Here is a 17,364-nt window from a genome sequence, read left to right on the forward strand (position 1 = left end):
ATTGAATGGCAGGGGCGGATCAACGAGGTGTGGAGAGAGGAGAACCATTGGTGAAGAATCTGGACCGCAAGAAGCGGGCGGGACCATCACCGTCGCCTCCCCCTTCCAGGTTGTGTTGGCCTCACAGCGCCGGCTCGCCAGTTTCACGTTAAATTCAGGAGGAGGAGGAGAGGAGGTGGCGCTGCCGCTGCTGCTCCTGCTCCTGCTCCTGCTCCACTGGCAGGTAATTACCTCGCCGCGAAATTACAGCCTCTCCAAATCCTCAGCCTTCTCTCATCCCCAGTGTAACCGGAGGCGGAGTACGTGGTTTTAATCCGATTGATACAATTTTCGCAGCGAAGCCTCGTCTGATTGAGTGTGGACTTGAGACCCAGAGGGATATTCGCCGACAATGGCTCGCAGCCGCACGTTGGGGGAGGATTTCACCTTCGTCAACCCCGTGGTTAAATATTTACTATTTTTGTTCAACATGCTGTTCTGGGTAAGTCATTCCCTATCGTTATCTCTGGGTAATCGCGCCGTGAATCTGTTTTTGTTTCCCCCCTTGTACTGGAGGGCAACCATATCTGGGTCTGCGTGCTCGGGTTTTTGAGCAGGCTGCGAGCTTGCAGCTTAGCAACCTGTCCGGCGCTGGCATGTCCACTGTCTCACTGAATCAATGAGTGAAAGGACAGAGGATATTCCTCTCTCACCATTCAACGTTGCCCGTTCAACCACCCGGGGCTTTCCTGACGACAGAAGGGGTTTCTTAACATTGGAGCTTTCCCCTGCGATGCGTAGGGAAATTGTGGACAATTCTTGTAAAGTTAATGACAAACCCGGTTGGAATTTTCACAGCATTTCGGAGAAAATGTCACTTCCTCCTCCCTTTCCCGAGTATTTTGTTGTTTTCAAAGATGCGTGTGCCTCAATCCACGTCCAATCCCGACCTTGCCCTGCATTACATTGAACGCTCAGCACGCCTGGAATAACGGAGTCGCAAGATGCTGGCATCTTGTGCAAGACAGAATATATATATATATATACTCAAGGAGTTCAGTGGCTCAGATACCATCTGTGGATGGAATGGACCTGAAGAAAGGTCGGGACCTGAAATGCCATCTGCCCATCACATCCACAGATGCTGCCTGACCCGCTGAGTTCCTCCAGCACTTTTTGTTTTTTGCTCTAACTTCCCCTGTAACTTTTTACTAACCAGTCAGTAGACCCCGGCCACAATCTATTATCCTGGTCTTGTTTTTGTTAACATTTGATTACCCGCAAATCAATAAAGACTTTACAAGGACCTGTTTACAGTACATTCGTTGTATTAGTGAGGGAAACGCAGCAGCTATTTTGCATCGAGCAATGCGATAATGGCCGATGCTGCGTTGTAATAATGTTGGTTGAGAAGATGGGGGAAGAAGTCCTTGGTTTGTTCAAAATACTCGCATCATTGAATCGTTTCTAGAGGGTAGAAGGCCCTCGGTTAAATGTACTGCCTGGAGGATGGCTCCTCTGGCAGAGCGGCATCCCCTCAGGACTACACTGTCAGCCTTTAATCAGTGCTCAAAAGCAACAACAACTGAGCTGAGCAACAAAGCAACAGCGCTGAGTTCCACCAGCAGTTTCTATTTTGCTTCAGTTTCCAGCGTCTTCATGGTGGTGGTGCTGGCTCGAATCGAAGGGCCGAATGGCCTACTCTTGCACCTATTGTCCTTGGGCTTCACTTTTATAAGATGCCTTGTCCCTGATATTGGCCCAGTCCTGTTTCTAACAAGTGATGATGTGACACCAATCGGCAGAGACTGTTGCCTGCTTTCTTTTGCCTTCTTTGTGGATGAATTGTTGGTGAATTCCATTCAGTCCATGATATTTGACCACTGCCACGTACACAGTGAGTCTCTGCGATGCATGCTGAGATATTTTCACTACCAAAGGTCAGCAGTGGACTCCCATGCACCATAATCTATTTAGCATCAAGCCCTTGCTCTGCACATCCGTGTCTAGCTACTTGCTGACTACATCCACTGACGCAGGGTCAGCTTCCACACTTAAAGTTAAGTCACCCATTTATACCCAGGGTACACAAAAATGCTGGAGAAACTCAGCGGGTGGAGCGAAGAAAATGGGCAACGTTTCAGGCCGAAACCCTTCTTCAGACTGATATAAACACCTCTTGTGCACCCTACACCCTCTGTGGCTTCAGACCACTGGGTCTGCTACGTTGGTCTGGATGGCTTGGTTTCCTGCAGCAGGACATTGGGAAGAAGGCAGATTGAAACATTGCTCACAGCCACAACCTCTGCACGCATGGCATCAGGTTCATTGCAGTTATCACCTGGCAACAGGATTGCTGGAAGATGACCAGATATTTTCTGGTCTTTGACCCTTCAGTAGCTTCTATAAACCTTTCAACTGTAGGCTCTTGGTGGAACCAGACCCTCGTATTCCACATCGCACTGACCCACTTCTTCCGTGTCTGAGGTTCTGCCACTGCCTCAAGTCAGCAGCTAACCGCTCACCCCACCCTTTAACACCACAAAGGATGGACAGGGTCGACAACCTCAAGTTCAAGTTCAAGTTCAAGTTAGTTTATTGTCATGTGTCCCTGTATAGGACAATGAAATTCTTGCTTTGCTTAAGCACACAGAAAATAGTAGGCATTTACTACAAAACAGATAAATGTGTCCATATACCATGATATAAATATATACACACATGAATAAATAAACTGATAGTGCAAATAACAGAAAGTGGTTGGTAATAATCAGAGTTTTGTCCGAGCCAGGTTTAATAGCCTGATGGCTGAGGGGAAGTAACTATTCCTGAACCTGGTTGTTGCAGTCTTCAGGCTCCTGTACCTTCTACCTGAAGGTAGCAGGGAGATGAGTGTGTGGCCAGGATGGTGTGGGTCTTTCATGATACTGCCAGCCTTTTTGAGGCAGCGACTGCGATAGATCCCCTCGATGGAAGGAAGGTCAGAGCCGATGATGGACTGGGCAGTGTTTACTACTTTTTGTAGTCTTTTCCTTTCCAGGGCGCTCAAATTGCCGAACCAAGCCACGATGCAACCGGTCAGCATGCTCTCGACTGTGCACCTGTAGAAGTTAGAGAGAGTCTTCCTTGACAATCCGACTCTCCGTAATCTTCTCAGGAAGTAGAGGCGCTGATGTGCTTTTTTGATGATTGCATTAGTGTTCTCGGACCAGGAAAGATCTTCAGAGATGTGCACGCCCAGGAATTTGAAGCTCTTGACCCTTTCAACCATCGACCCGTTGATATAAATGGGGCTGTGGGTCCCCCTCCTACTCCTTCCAAAGTCCACAATCAGTTCCTTGGTTTTGCTGGTGTTGAGGGCCAGGTTATTGCGCTGGCACCATATGGACAGTTGCTCGATCTCTCTTCTGTACTCTGACTCATCCCCATCAGTGATACGCCCCACAATAGTGGTGTCGTCAGCGAACTTGATGATGGAGTTCGCACTGTGGTTCGCTACGCAGTCATGGGTATAGAGTGAGTACAGCAGGGGGCTGAGCACGCAGCCTTGAGGTGCTCCCGTGCTGATTGTTATTGAGGCTGACACATTTCCACCAATACGAACAGACTGTGGTCTGTGGACGAGGAAGTCGAGGATCCAGTTGCAGAGGGATGCGCAGAGACCCAGTTCTGCGAGTTTGGTAACCAGTTTGGAGGGGATGATTGTGTTAAATGCCGAGCTGTAATCAATGAATAACAGCCTGACATATGAGTTTTTGTTGTCCAAGTGGTCCAGTGCGGAGTGGAGGGCCAGCGAGATCGCATCCACCGTTGATCTGTTGTGGCGGTACGCGAACTGCAGTGGGTCCAGGTTTTTGTCGATGTAGGAGTTGATTTGCTCCATGATCAACCTCTCAAAGCACTTCATCACCACCGGCGTTAGTGCCACTGGTCGATAGTCATTGAGGCATGTCACCTTACTCTTCTTGGGCACCTGCCTGAAAGGGAGGATGAGACTAAAACCTTTTATCTCTGGATTCTCTATCATTGCTGCTCTAGCCCCTTTTATCGCCTTAAATCTTGGTCGCAAGCCTATTAATATCCATATGTACAGCAATATTTTGGAAACAATATTTAATTGCAGCTACTGAAATCACTTTATGGATAAATGCAACAAAGTACAATTGAACAAACAGTCAATTGGTCTTAGCATGTTTGGGGAGTTTCAATGGATGTTGAGAAAAGCCTGGGCTATATCTACAGATATTCATGGTCAGATATTCGGGGTTGTTATGTTGGCAAAATAAAATGTGACATTTGTCATTAAAATCAGGAATGCTTAATTAAGTTTAGTGCAACATTGTGATTGAGAGGATTAGCTAAATTTATAATTTGTTGAGGGAGCCATAGGTGAGGGATCCATCTACAACAGCAGGGGTGTAAACCATGTTTACTAAAGAAAGAGGATATCACAGAAGTCCAGGAATAGAAAACCTTATCTTGGGAATCCATGCGGTGGAGATGAAGAAATTGAGAGCAGGGGACAAGGCCCTTGCAAGCAGGGTGAGAAGAAGTCATTTCTTGTTGAAATATAAATTGGTCATGTACGTGTGTGTGTGTGTGTGTCTGAGTGTGATCAATAAAACATGTTTGGCTAGAAGTTTTTAGCCTGTTTATTTGCAGTGCAAAACAACAACAGTGAGCAGAACCTACGGATGCTGCAGGATATTAAGGAAGTGAACAGGAGAGTGGAATCAGACTAGATGAGGTGTTGAAAATGATAGCAGGAGAGACTGCATAGTCTGCACAGTAAAATAACAGCATGGCCTTGATATACAGAATGCTCTTTGTCAGTCCTGAAGCATTTTTTTGATTCCAAGTTTCAGCTTGTTTGTGACAATTTTCCCCAGGTCATGGTACATGTTCAAGTGTGTGGCTTCTGATTGAGGAAATACAACCAGCATTGAATGTTTCAGTTCTGTATCAGTCTCGGCCACATTGAGAACAAGAGGTTTTGGCTTTAAACTACCTTATTTGGCCTTGGTGTGTTGTTCATGGCCAGGCTTCTGGGCTCAGTGAAGGGAGGGCATTTTGCTACAGTTCAGCGTAGACCTTGTGCATGGGCAGTGCTGAGCTCTGCACAAATTCATGGTGTTGTACCCCATTGTATTAAATGGTTGGAACTTGGAAACTCCACGAGCGTTGCTGCACGAGTCATAGCTCGGGATGTTCGCTTTGGAATTAGAGAATTTTTAATTATCTTTCAAAGGGTGATCTAACTGCGAGCCTAGCAACATCCTGGGCACTAGGTCACTTCACTTCCCATCACCAGCTACAGGCAGCCATTAACTGGATCCACAGACTACAAAGTCACGTGACCTCTGTGCTTTGCAGGGCAATGATTTTGAGATGCTCACCTTGCCAGGACATGACAAAATAAACACGCCCTGTGAGCAAGAGCTGTACTTTAGACTTTAGAGATGCAGCATGCAATCAGGCTCTCTGGCTCACCAGGTTTGCACAGACCAGCGATCACCCTAGCTAGCACTGTCCTGAACACTAAGGACAACTTGCACTATCACTATCCTGCACACTTTACAATTTCAGAAGCCAATTAACCTACAAACCTGTATGTCTTTGGAGTGTGGGAGGAAACAGGAGCACCTGGAGAAAACCTACACGGTCACAGGGAGAATGTCCAAACTCAATACAGACACCAACCTTATTATGGCATTCTCTGTGTGGTATCTCAGCTGCACGGAGGCGGAGAGGAGAGCTCTTCAGCGCGTCGTCAACAGAGCGCAGAGGATCATCGGACAGAGCTACCAGCCTTGGAGGGGCATCTACCACACGCGGTGCCTCAGGAAGGCCCTCAGCATCCATAAGGACTCATCACACCCCTGCCACGGTCTGTTTCTGTAGTCGGGATTGAACCCAGATCCCTGGCAATGTAAGGCTTCACTGCTGTGTCACTGTGCCGCCTGCCAGCAGCATCTATGTGGCATCCTCGCTCCTCTCACTGATTTAACGTATGGTGATTTAATTAAGTGTTTCAGGAGCTCCATTCCATCAATCATGGCTGAAACATAGTTTAGGGAAGAACCGGAACAGTAGCTCATCACTAAGGTTACGGCGTTTTCAGACGAGAGATGGATTATAAAAAGATAGATGGTTATGGTAATAGGATAATGAAAGGCCTACATAGAGTGGATGTAGAAAGGATGTTTCCAGCAATGGGGGAGGTTAGAACCAGTGGGTACCGCCTCACAATAAAAGGACGTACCTTCGGAATGGAGATAGAAACATAGAAATTAAGTGCAGGAGTAGGCCATTCGGCCCTTCGAGCCTGCACCGCCATTCAATATGATCATGGCTGATCATCCAACTCCGTATCCTGTACCTGCCTTCTCTCTATGCCCTCTGATCCCTTTAGCCACAAGGGCCACATCTAACTCCCTCTTAAATATAGCCAATGAACTGGCCTCAACTACCTTCTGTGGCAGAGAATTCAACAGATTCACCACTCTCTGTGTGAAAAAAGTTCTTCTCATCTCGGTTTTAAAGGATTTCCCCCTTATCCTTAAGCTGTGACCCCTTGTCCTGGACTTCCCCAACATCGGGAGCAATCTTCCTGCATCTAGCCTGTCCAACCCCTTAAGAATTTTGTAAGTTTCTATAAGATCCCCTCTCAATCTCCTAAATTCTAGAGAGTATAAACCAAGTCTATCCAGTCTTTCTTCATAAGACAGTCCTGACATCCCAGGAATCAGTCTGGTGAACCTTCGCTGCACTCCCTCTATGGCAATAATGTCCTTCCTCAGATTTGGAGACCAAAACTGAGGGGGAATTTCTTTAGCCAGAGATTAGATTAGTATGGGTGTCAAAGGTTATGGAGAATGAGGTTGAGAGCCGTGATCGAATGGAGTAGACTCGATGGGCTGAATGGCCTAATTGTATTTGCCCATGTGGTGCAGTGGTTTCTATCTTCAGGCATTTAAAAATTATGCATCAGCTTTAAGGCACTGGAGAAACTCATGGGTCATGAAACTTGTTACCAAAATGCTATTTTATTTCCAGCTCATGTAACCAGTGTGTCTTTTTTTCTCCCTCCCTGTCGGAAACAGTAAATGCCTGATTCCAGCTGCCAACCTCCTCAACGTCAGGCTTGTAATATTTCCCATTGTTTCACAACAATGCTGTCTGTTCTTCTCTTGGACTTGACGTCAAATGTCTCAACCCACTGGCTGTGAGCACTGAGAGAGATGCGGGCTATCTGCTAGCTTGAGCTGTGTCGTTCGGGAAGGAGGGGAGGAGAGCGGTGAAACAAATATAACCAGAGAAGAGAAAACATTTTTGCCACTTTATTTTTCCCTGACCAATCACTTCATCACACACCCGCGCACATGCGCACACACACACACACACACACACACACACACACACACACACACACACACACACACACACACACACACACACACACACACACACACACCCCCCCCAAAATGACCTGGGAGTTGAAGGAAGCAGGAGTTGTAATCTGAGAGTATCGCTCAATGACTGGGTCTGAGGGGGAAACTTGCACTTATTGATGGGCACTTGTGCAGGAACTTGAAACTGGACACCTGTTCAATGCTTTCCCCTGGGGACCACGATGCAAATCACATTTCACTTGTTAAAAACTCTGGTTTGAGCCTATTGTGTTTAGTTCAGGGCATGGCAGCTGAGTGAGGATGTGTCGGGCTTGGAGTGTGCACACTGGAATGACATCGGGGATGGAGAGAGTTAAGAGGTTAGCTTGCATAGACTTGGCTCGTAGTTCCTGTGAAACATAGAAGGGTGACCTGGTTGAGATGGTTAAGTTTCTCTTTAACTATTTCTTCAGATGGCTGAGTTCCTGTGGAAGGGGATCGAGTGCTGATTGTTCAGGTGTGCTGTACTAAAGTTCTCTTCCCCAAAGTGACCACTTTGAAATTCTGAAAGCCTTTTCTGTGATAAAATGATTAAGACAGGTGGTTAATTGGGAAATGCAATGTTGCAGTAGATCGACTTTTACTAGACAAGGGTATGGGACAAAGGCAAGGGTAGTGAGAGTTTGTATGTTGATGATGAGCTGATTGGATGGATGAGCAATTTCATGCAGTTCAATTACTTTCGTTTTCAGCTTCATTCACATTGTCCAATACAGCTAATTTAAGTGTGTATTAAAAATCATTGTTGTATAAGGGCTATTATTGCCTGCATCAGCTTTAGCACTGGTGTGCCCACTGCCTCACTGTGCCAGAGACCTGGGTTTGATCCTGGAGCGGGGGGTTTCCCCTTTGGGCTGTTTCCCCTTTAATGAATGCTCTCCACAGGTTTGTTCCTGGAAGAGAGATCATGATCTCCATTGCACTATGTTCCATTACTATTAGCCATTACATTGATAGGAAATGTTTGGAGTATGTTGTGTCGTGGACTTCTGTGTTTGTGCTTTTTTTTAAAATATGTTTTATTTGTTATTTATTTTAATGTTCCTTGACTGTAAGGAAAATCCATTTCGTCTTTTATGAGATAATGACAATAAATTGAATCCAATCCAACATTGGCCAGGCACGGACAATTGGGAGTCTGAAGAAGGGTCTCGACCCGAAACGTCACCCATTCCTTCTCTCCAGAGAAGCTGCCTGTTCCGCTGAGCTTTCTCCAGCATTTTATGTCATTAAGTTTGGCCAAAGGGCCTGTTTTTATGCTGTATAGCTCTACGACTACCCCCACGCCCCCCCTCCTCCCCCCAACCTAATGTGCATTGTCCCAGGGTTGCTCTGGGTTATGTTGGATAGATCAGGTTAAATCCTGTCGCAGGAGAGTTGGATAGCACATTTATCCTTGCCATCTTCACCTTAAATCTCCGCAAGGCGAAGTGGGGACTTCCTCTGGGAGAAGCAGGATACTGAAGTATGGGATGTCTCTTCAGATGTGTTTGGGGGAATTTGTGAAGGAGCATATTCCTTATGATGGTAATCCTGATGAGCTGCCAGCCTGCCTAATGTTGGTGTCTATGTCAAAGCACGGCTCGTTCCTCCATGTGCTTCACATGGCTACCTCATTTCGGCACAGTAGAGACTGGCAAGGAAGTCCTTTAACCGTACAACTTTAATCCCTTGGGTATTCCAGTGAAGGTGGGAGGTGAACCTAACTGACATTTGAATCTGCTGAGCTGTGAATCTTCAATCTTGGAGACTAATGTCCTAATGTGGTCCTGATCCTTCTCCCCGGATCCCCATCATCCCACCTGTGTGATATCGCTGAAAATTCACCACCGTGCTGGACCATATTCATCGTAGGGCGCAGAATGATCCCACCGCTGTTAAGGCAGCACTGGCATAGCTGGTAGAGCCGCTGCCTTGCAGTGTTCCAGACTTGGGTTCGATCCTGACCCCGGGTGCTGCCCGTGTCGATGTATGTTCTCCCTGTGAACACGTGGGTTTTCTCCGGGTGCTCCGGTTTTTCCCACATCCCAAAGACGTGCGGGTTGTAGGTTAATTGGCCTCTGTAAATTGTAATTGGTGAGCAGGTAGCGGGTGAGACAGTGGTTTAACATAGAACTAGTGTAAAGAGGTGATCGATATTTGGCGTTGACTTGCTGGGCCCAAGGACCTGCTGCTATGCTGTATCTTTAAACTGTTGTTATACACTGTATACACAGTTTGCTGTTGGGGGTGAAAGTAAGTCAGTCTGGTGTATTGATTGTAGGAAGCATTGAGTACGGATACGGAAAATAGAGTAGGAAACGTATACAAGATACTGGTAAGAAACTTGAGGTACTTTTACTTCTGTGTGTTGTGATATTCAGGCTTTCTCTTGATTCAAACTCTGCAGTAGATGGGTGTATTGTGAGTTGGAGCTTGGCCTCTGATTTCATGCACAGTATGTTTGGCAGCAGCTTCATTAGTTGCACGGGCTGCTGATGTGTTGGGAATAAGAAACAGTGGAGACTCCGACTGCCGGCCAATGTCACAGGGCTGGCTGCGTGTGGAATGGGAGGGTGATGGTTTCTGGGGGCAACTGCACTCTTTATTAAAGAATGAAACTTGTTTTTGTTGATTACCAGTGCATGAAGGTTGAAAGATTGAGAAGGGAATCAATGCAGGGAGGCCTTGCAGCCTAGGGCTAAGGATGGTAGGAGAATGCAGGGGAAATGCTTCATAAGCAGGTCCTCCCACGCTAACTCTGCAAGCTTATTTAATCCAACCAGTTTGCATTTGTTTCAAGATACCTTGCTCCTCCAGAGTTTGGGGAAGGGTTTGCTGACCAGCGGGCTTCCAAATTCTAATGAGACCGAAGATGGAGATGTCAAACTGGATGCTTAGTGTCGAGTCAGTAAGGCTGAGCTCTTGTCTCCAACTTAGAGGGTTGTCTGCCACGTCCCACTCCAGATCTTGTAAACCACCCGCAGACCACAGCTCTGATTGCACTGGTGACTGTTGGAGTGTTGAAGCGAGGTGCAGACTATTTGGGTAAAGGGCAATATCTTGAGAAGAAGAGCTGGGTAATCTTCATCAATCAATGCAATCTTTTAAGAACAGATATGGGTCATTCCAGCCTGTCCCAGGTAACGAATGGGTTCCATTTTTACAAAGGTCCACAAGTTAATTTTTGTCCATAAGTTGGATAGCAAGATGAAAATCACTCAATATGGGACCTGCACCTCCATGTTTTGTAGTGAATGAGTTCAAAATCATACAATACTGATAAATGGCAATTGCTAGCAATGGAGAGAGGGGTGACTAGTTCTGCTCTCCATTGGAATGAATGCATGTGTGCACATTGGATATCAAGTCTAATAACAATATGGGAGCTCATTTGTATGTTGGGGTGTACCTGGGCAGGGAGTACTTAACCCAGGGGGACGGTCTGTACAATATTATTCCGTGGGATCATGCTGTGCACAAGCTATCATGCACTTATGGTAATAGCCTTTCAAAGGCCACTCTTCTTTGTCAGGCACTCGTGCCTGAGGTCCTGAGAACAAGACGTCAATGCTGGTCTTGCTCTTGTGTGCTTCCACAGTCTTTTTTTCACCCAGTTCCCTTGTTGATACTGATTTATCGGAAGGTTTTGAATGTCAGGACAGAACAGGCTTGGACTCAGCTGAAACTTTGGGAATCCCAGGAATTTTCTTTAAAGCATGTGTAAACATGCCGGACCTGGAGATCACAGCCAGTGGCCTTGTATTAACTGTTAAACCACAAGCCTCCTCTACAGGGAGCTCCCTGGCGATATCAGCCATGAACAAACCCAATAGCAATAGTGGTTCAGGAGACAGAACTGCCTCCAATGCAAGAACAGGGCGGCACAGTGGCACAGCTGGTAGAGCGACTGCCACAGACCACTGGAGACCCGGGTTCAATCCTGACCTTGGTTGCTGTCTGTGTGGAGTTTGCACATTTTATCTGTGACCACATAGGCTTTATTTCCGAGTGCTCCGGTTTCCTCTCACATCCCAAAGATGTGCAGGTTTTGTAGGTAGTGTGAGAAGGTGAGATAACATAGAACTAATGTAAATGGGTGATCAATGGCCAGCGTGGACTTGGTAGACGGTAGGGCTTGTCTCCATGCTGTATCTCGAAACTAAACTAAGTTCTGTGAGTTATGGGCGGCACAGTGGCGCAGCAGTAGAGCCACTGCCTTACAGCGCCAGAGACCGGTGTTCGATCCTGTCTATGGCTGCTGTCTGTATGGAGTTTGCATGTTCTCCCCGTGACCACGTGGGCATTCCCCAGGTGCTCCGGTTTCCTCCCACACTCCAAGGACGTACAGGCTTGAACGTTAATTGGCTTTGGTAAAAATTGTAAGTTGTCCCCTGTGTGTCGGATAGTGCTAGTGTACAGGGATCGCCGACGCGGACTCAATGGGTCAACTGGCCTGGAGAATGGTCTTGACCCAAAACGTCACCCATTCCTTCTCTACCTGTCTCGCTGAGTTACTCCAGCTATTTGTGTCTCTCTTCTGTGTCAACCATCATTTGCAGTTCCTTCCTACAAACCTCAACTGGCCTGTATCCTCGCTGTATCTCTAATATGAATGAAACTAATTTAGTGGGTTTACAAACTGGGAAAATGTTAGTTCTAACGGATTGCCTGCACCATGTGGGGGGTGGCCAGTTCCCCCAGTGCTGGGAGTTATTGCTGGGGAGACTCCCACCAGCATTAAGGGAGTGGCCATCTCTCCCACTATTGGGAAGAGATTTCTTGGGTGGTGAGGGAATGTCGATTCTGGGAGATGTCTCTTCACGACGTCTCTCACAACATAACATTTCCGTAGTGTTGACGGCAAGGGATTTTATTTGTGCCCCTCAAATTAAAGGAGGACAGTTATCTGGGTACACTCCCTGCTCTCCCCAGCCAGCATCTGCTCGACAGTTGCAACACAATCTTAATCCACACTACTACATCACGCGCCAACGTTGCCCTTAATCTTTGTGTTTCAGTGAAACAAAACATTTAGAGGCTTTTTTCCCCCAAAATGGTTAGGATTGTGTTACTGCAATCCGCTATTGGTCCCTGTCAGCCCAAATATAATCCATCGGACTGGTACATATGGCTCGCTGGCAGCTGGCCAGAGTTGGGGGAGGTGAACGGTTTGTATTGTAGTTGTTGCTGGTCCTGACAGGTCCCGCAGCAAGTTGGAACGAGGCAGTTTAATGACTGACTCGGTCCTTGAGAGTGTGCGTTAGTTCCCCCATTGGGACTGGAACTGATGGTTTGTCTTTGACAGGATTGTTTCTCATGATGTTGGAGTGATGAACAAGTGGTGGGGCCAGGTATCTCTCAGCATAGAATCTCACAGATCTTTAACCTGGCACGACAGTCTTAGAATCTCCCAGTCTCACAGAAAAACAGGTCTAATCAGGCTTGACGTTTGTGGTTTTTCCATCAAGGCAATCACTGATTCTGTTCTCTCTAGAGATGCTGCCTGTCCCGCTGAGTTACTCCAGCATTTTGGGTCTATCCGGTTTAACCCAGCATCTGCAGTTCCTTCCTACACTAGTTCAGTTTCCATCTGAATATCCTGTGAATCCCAGGTGCATAACAAGTGGGTTTTTTTAATTCAACATACCAGGACTTTTATCAAATAAAGTTTGCTGTTTGAGCTGGGGAAGAATGGTGGTTTTAATGTGATTTAAAAAAAATCGAAATTAAGCACCACTGCATCGCTAATGTTTTCAACCTTTTACTTAATAATAATAATAATAATAATAATAAATTGATGAGTGAACGGTTGTGAAATAGAGTGAAATTCACAGCAAATTATTGCAGATACCAAAAATCTAAGACATAATGAGTTTCTCTCCCCGCGGATACTCCTTGACATGCTGAGTATTTTTAGTGTTTTCTATTATATTCAATCTGGTAGAGTGTTTTAGGAAGGGAATTCCACATGATGAGGCTTCGGTAGAGTTGCCAAGGATGAAATAATTTAAATGGGATATCCAGTGATTGGAAATGGAGGAGCACAAATGCCTCTGGATTCAAGTTTGGAAAATGTTGCAAAGATAGAATGCATGAGCTGATTAAATGATTCGTTAACATTCAAGGGTGACACAGTGGCACAGCGGGAGAGTTGCTGCCTTACAGCACCAGAGACCCGGGTTCGATCCCGACTACAGGTGCTGTCTGTATCAAGTTTGTATGTTCGCTCTGTGACCTGTGTGAGTTTTCCCCGACATCTTTGGTTTCCTCCCACACTCCAACGATGTACAGGTTTGTAGGTTAATTGGCTTGGTATAAATGCAAAATTGTCCCCAGTACGTGCAGGGTAGTGTTGATGTGTGGGGATCGCCGGTTGGTGCGGACTGGATGAGCCGAAGGGCCTGTTTCCGCGCTGTATCTCTAAACTAAACGATGCAGGTTTGTGCGTGCAGAGGTGGTGCGTGAATGGGATGGTGTGAGATGGGATAGTGCAGTATAATTTTGATGGCTTCACATTTACAGTTTGTAGGGTGGGGTGTGTTGGAGTAAAATGTCTCGACTTACTAGGCTTTGGTGAGGGATTGAGCAGTAGATGTACTGAGGCAGTGAATGTTCAATGTGGAACTCTGCGATCCTGCAGACTTGTGACGGGCAGCTCACCTTGGGCTCAAGTCTGGCCTAAAAGGGTGCAATGGGGACCGGGGAGAATGGATCAGACGTGTGTGCATTGGAGCAAGTTGCTGGCTGTCGTGACACTTTAAGATGGTGGAGGGATGAGGAGAGGCGAGAGCGAGCTGGCTTTATGTCAGTGTATGCGTGGAAACTGCGCTTTGTGGCATCACCAGGGGTCAGCATGAAGACAGGAAATACGAGGGGGCAAGTCTAGATCCTTTGTGTGATCGACCTGAGTAATTAAGGTGTCAGTGCTCAGTACCGGTCAGCATATACTGCTCAGCTACAATAGTGACAAGGCAACACCCAGAATACGTTTCCTGTCAATTCATCTCATTGTTGCTTTGTTCGTAAATTTGTGGTCGTCTTCCACATTACAGTACTCTCAACATGCAGCATCTGTGGAGAAGGAAATGCTCAAAAATGTCCAGTCTGCAACCTTTCATTAGAAACATGTTCTACATTGGGAGATGCTGGCTATTGTTAATCTTCCCACTGCTGAATCATTTATCGACAATGCCCAGATGTGAGCTTTTGAGCATTATGTCTTCTCCGAAGCAGGTAGATAATATGTTGAAGAAAATTCCAGTGGCTAAACCAGACTTCGGAGATCCCATCCAAATAAATCCCAGTCGCTAGGATTTTCCTTTGATTCCACCCAGCTCTGTACACCTGTTGCTCCTTCTGATGTTAATATGGGAAATGTGTTCCCTTGGCCGACTCAACATGTTCTTACTGAGACTGATCCATTCCTCCAGGTTTCACCAGCACTCGTGCTGCTAAAGTCTATGTGATACGTGGTCCGGTATTAATGTACAATGGAGATGGCACATCAGGGGAAGTAGCTGTAACATCCAGGTTCAGGGACACCTTCTTCCCAACAACCATCAGGCTATTGAACCATGAACTCCAACTGAAGAAGGGTCTCGGACTGAAAAATCACCATTTCCTTTTCTCCAGAAATGCTGCCTGACCCGCTGAGTTAGTCCAGGATTCTGTGTCTATCTCCTACTAAACTCCGAACTACAAACTGCCTGGGTTGCTCGAGGGATGGGGCTTTGTTTTGTTTTGACCTACGGTTTAATTTTTCTGTCTAACCTTGACCATGTTTGTATTTTTTTTTCCAGGCCATCTCTTTGGTGATGGTTGCCATCGGTGTGTACGCCAGGGTCATGAAGCATGCTGGTGAGTGGCAGCAAATTATTGCCATTGTCCAGTTGTCTGTGGGCTCAGGTAAAGGGATGACATGGAGAACCTGGGGAGTGGGAAGTGTTTGGTCAAGGATATTGGGGGTGTGGTGAAATGAAGGGATTTCATGGGTTTACGAGGTGGAGAATGATACGTGATAACTGGATGGCAGAGCGGAGGAGGAGTAATGGGATGGAGTTGTCGAAGGGGGTCAATTTGGAGGGAATGGGGTTTGGTCTGGGGGGGGAATGGTGTTCGGGGGGCCAGTTGAAAGGGGGATGGGCTGATGACGGGTGCACCATGTTTTGCAGAGGCTGCCATGGCCTGTCTTGCTGTGGACCCTGCCATTCTCCTCATCGTGGTGGGTGCGCTGATGTTCCTCATCACCTTCTGTGGGTGCATTGGATCCCTGCGGGAGAACATCTGCCTCTTGCAAACAGTGAGTGATACTCAACGTTGGGTGCTGGCTTGAATTGCCAACTGCCCCGTATTAGCCAGGACATCCCGTATATTGGGCTAAATTGGTTTGTCTCACCCTTGTCCCGTATTTGACTGCTACTTCTCGGGTCGAGGGAATTGTCAGGTCGGAGCGCCGCATCCGGCCCTGCCACACCCGTCCCGAAATAGTGCAGGCCACGGAGTGCAGCAGCAGCAGCAGCGCCTCGCCCGTGGCCCTGTCGGTCGGCAGTCCGGCCAGTTGTCCGACCTTTGGACCTTCGCTTACCGCCGACACCACCCCCCCCCTCCTTCTCATGGCTGTCCATTGGTTCATGAGTTGGATGGGTGAGGGACTATACGTGCGATGTCGTGCGGCCCGGGCCAAAACTCCTCAGCTGGCCCATCGACTGAGCTTTGTGTGCAGTCAAGCACCCGGGCCAACTCATCGTTCACCCAGCCATGGCTGAGTCGGTCAACAAATTGCCGTTGGGAATTTGTCCCTTATTTTGACCTTTTGTCCCTTTTTTGGGAGTGAGAAAGTTGGCAACCCCTAGTGCTGGGACAACTGTCTCCGTGAGGGATGGGGATAAAACCCAGCTTCTCGTGTTGCTCGGATCCCCTCGGTTGAGGACTATGGTTCCTTTTGGCCACCTTTGGATGCAGGCCCTCGGGATAGGACGTGGATACGAGTGGGACGTGGCACTGAGGGCCGGTCATGGACAGTAACTGGTCACTGAGGTGTTGCAGCAGGGAGTGAGAGAGTCTGGGTGATGGGCATGGATGCGACTGTGAGGTGGCTAGGCTGCAGTGACATGCCATCTTCATTGCAGTCCTTCCTCCCCGACTCCCTCTCAGAGCTGTCCACCAGTTCTGCCTCACCACCCCATCTCACACTCCCCACAAGTGGCCTGCACTCCCCCCCCCCCCCCCCCCCCCCCCCATACATGCAAGACAGGAGCAACTTGTGGGTGTCCATTACAAGAGCTGTTCGCGGACCAATTTTAAACCAGCAATTATTGCTGATGGACAACATCGGATAGCTGGTCCCCACCCCCTCCCCTCCTCTCTGCTGCTATTTCTGCTGATCTTGATCTTGATTTTGTTCCCCTCTAGTTCTCCATCTGCCTGACGCTGGTATTTTTGCTACAATTGGTTGCTGGGGTCCTGGGCTTTGTCTTTTCAGATAAGGTATGACTGCTTTTCTTAGTGAAATTTTGTACCAGTTTTCTATTAAATGGAACCAAAAACACGAAGTTGGTGTAAACTGTCTGGCACAACTGTTGAGGATTTGTGGCTATATAATTTTTTAATTTATTTAAATTCTTGATTAATACGGGTGTCAGGGGTTAAGGCGAGAAGTCGGGAGAGTGGTGTTGAGAGGGAGGGATAGATCAGCCATGATTGTGTGGTGGAGTAGGCCTGATGGGCCAAATGGCCTAATTCTACTCCCATCACTTATGAACATAGGAATTTATAAATAACAAGGCAGGCAGCAGAGCGAGGGTGTGTAGCGTCTCAGTGCAGAGAAGTGGGAGACATTTCCTCTGTTTGCAGTTGGTTTAACTGTGAGGGAAGATTGATTCAGTTAGGCCTTTTAGAACTGACGGAAGATTTTAATCCAGGTGCATAAATTGTGAAGCGTTCCGTGTTCACC

The 17,364-nt window shown here is 47.2% G+C and overlaps 1 protein-coding gene across 3 annotated transcripts in view; it reads left to right on the forward strand.

The window, feature by feature from the left end:
- The first annotated feature begins 116 nt into the window (after nucleotides 1-116).
- tspan33 (tetraspanin 33) overlaps nucleotides 117-17,364 on the forward strand; it is a 33,292-nt gene continuing 16,044 nt past the window's right edge. The window contains exons 1-5 of one of the 3 annotated variants that reach the window (XM_033040032.1): nucleotides 117-223; nucleotides 337-481; nucleotides 15,212-15,269; nucleotides 15,584-15,711; nucleotides 16,824-16,898. In XM_033040032.1, the coding sequence (XP_032895923.1) occupies nucleotides 392-481; nucleotides 15,212-15,269; nucleotides 15,584-15,711; nucleotides 16,824-16,898 (351 nt within the window). In that variant the 5' untranslated portion in view covers nucleotides 117-223; nucleotides 337-391. Of the gene's footprint in view, nucleotides 482-7,679; nucleotides 7,751-15,211; nucleotides 15,270-15,583; nucleotides 15,712-16,823; nucleotides 16,899-17,364 lie in introns of those variants that run through there. The other 2 variants (XM_033040031.1, XM_033040033.1) reach the window with 2 other exon arrangements.

Source organism: Amblyraja radiata, chromosome 21 (assembly GCF_010909765.2).
Source record: "Amblyraja radiata isolate CabotCenter1 chromosome 21, sAmbRad1.1.pri, whole genome shotgun sequence".
NCBI classification, from domain to species: Eukaryota; Metazoa; Chordata; class Chondrichthyes; order Rajiformes; family Rajidae; genus Amblyraja; species Amblyraja radiata.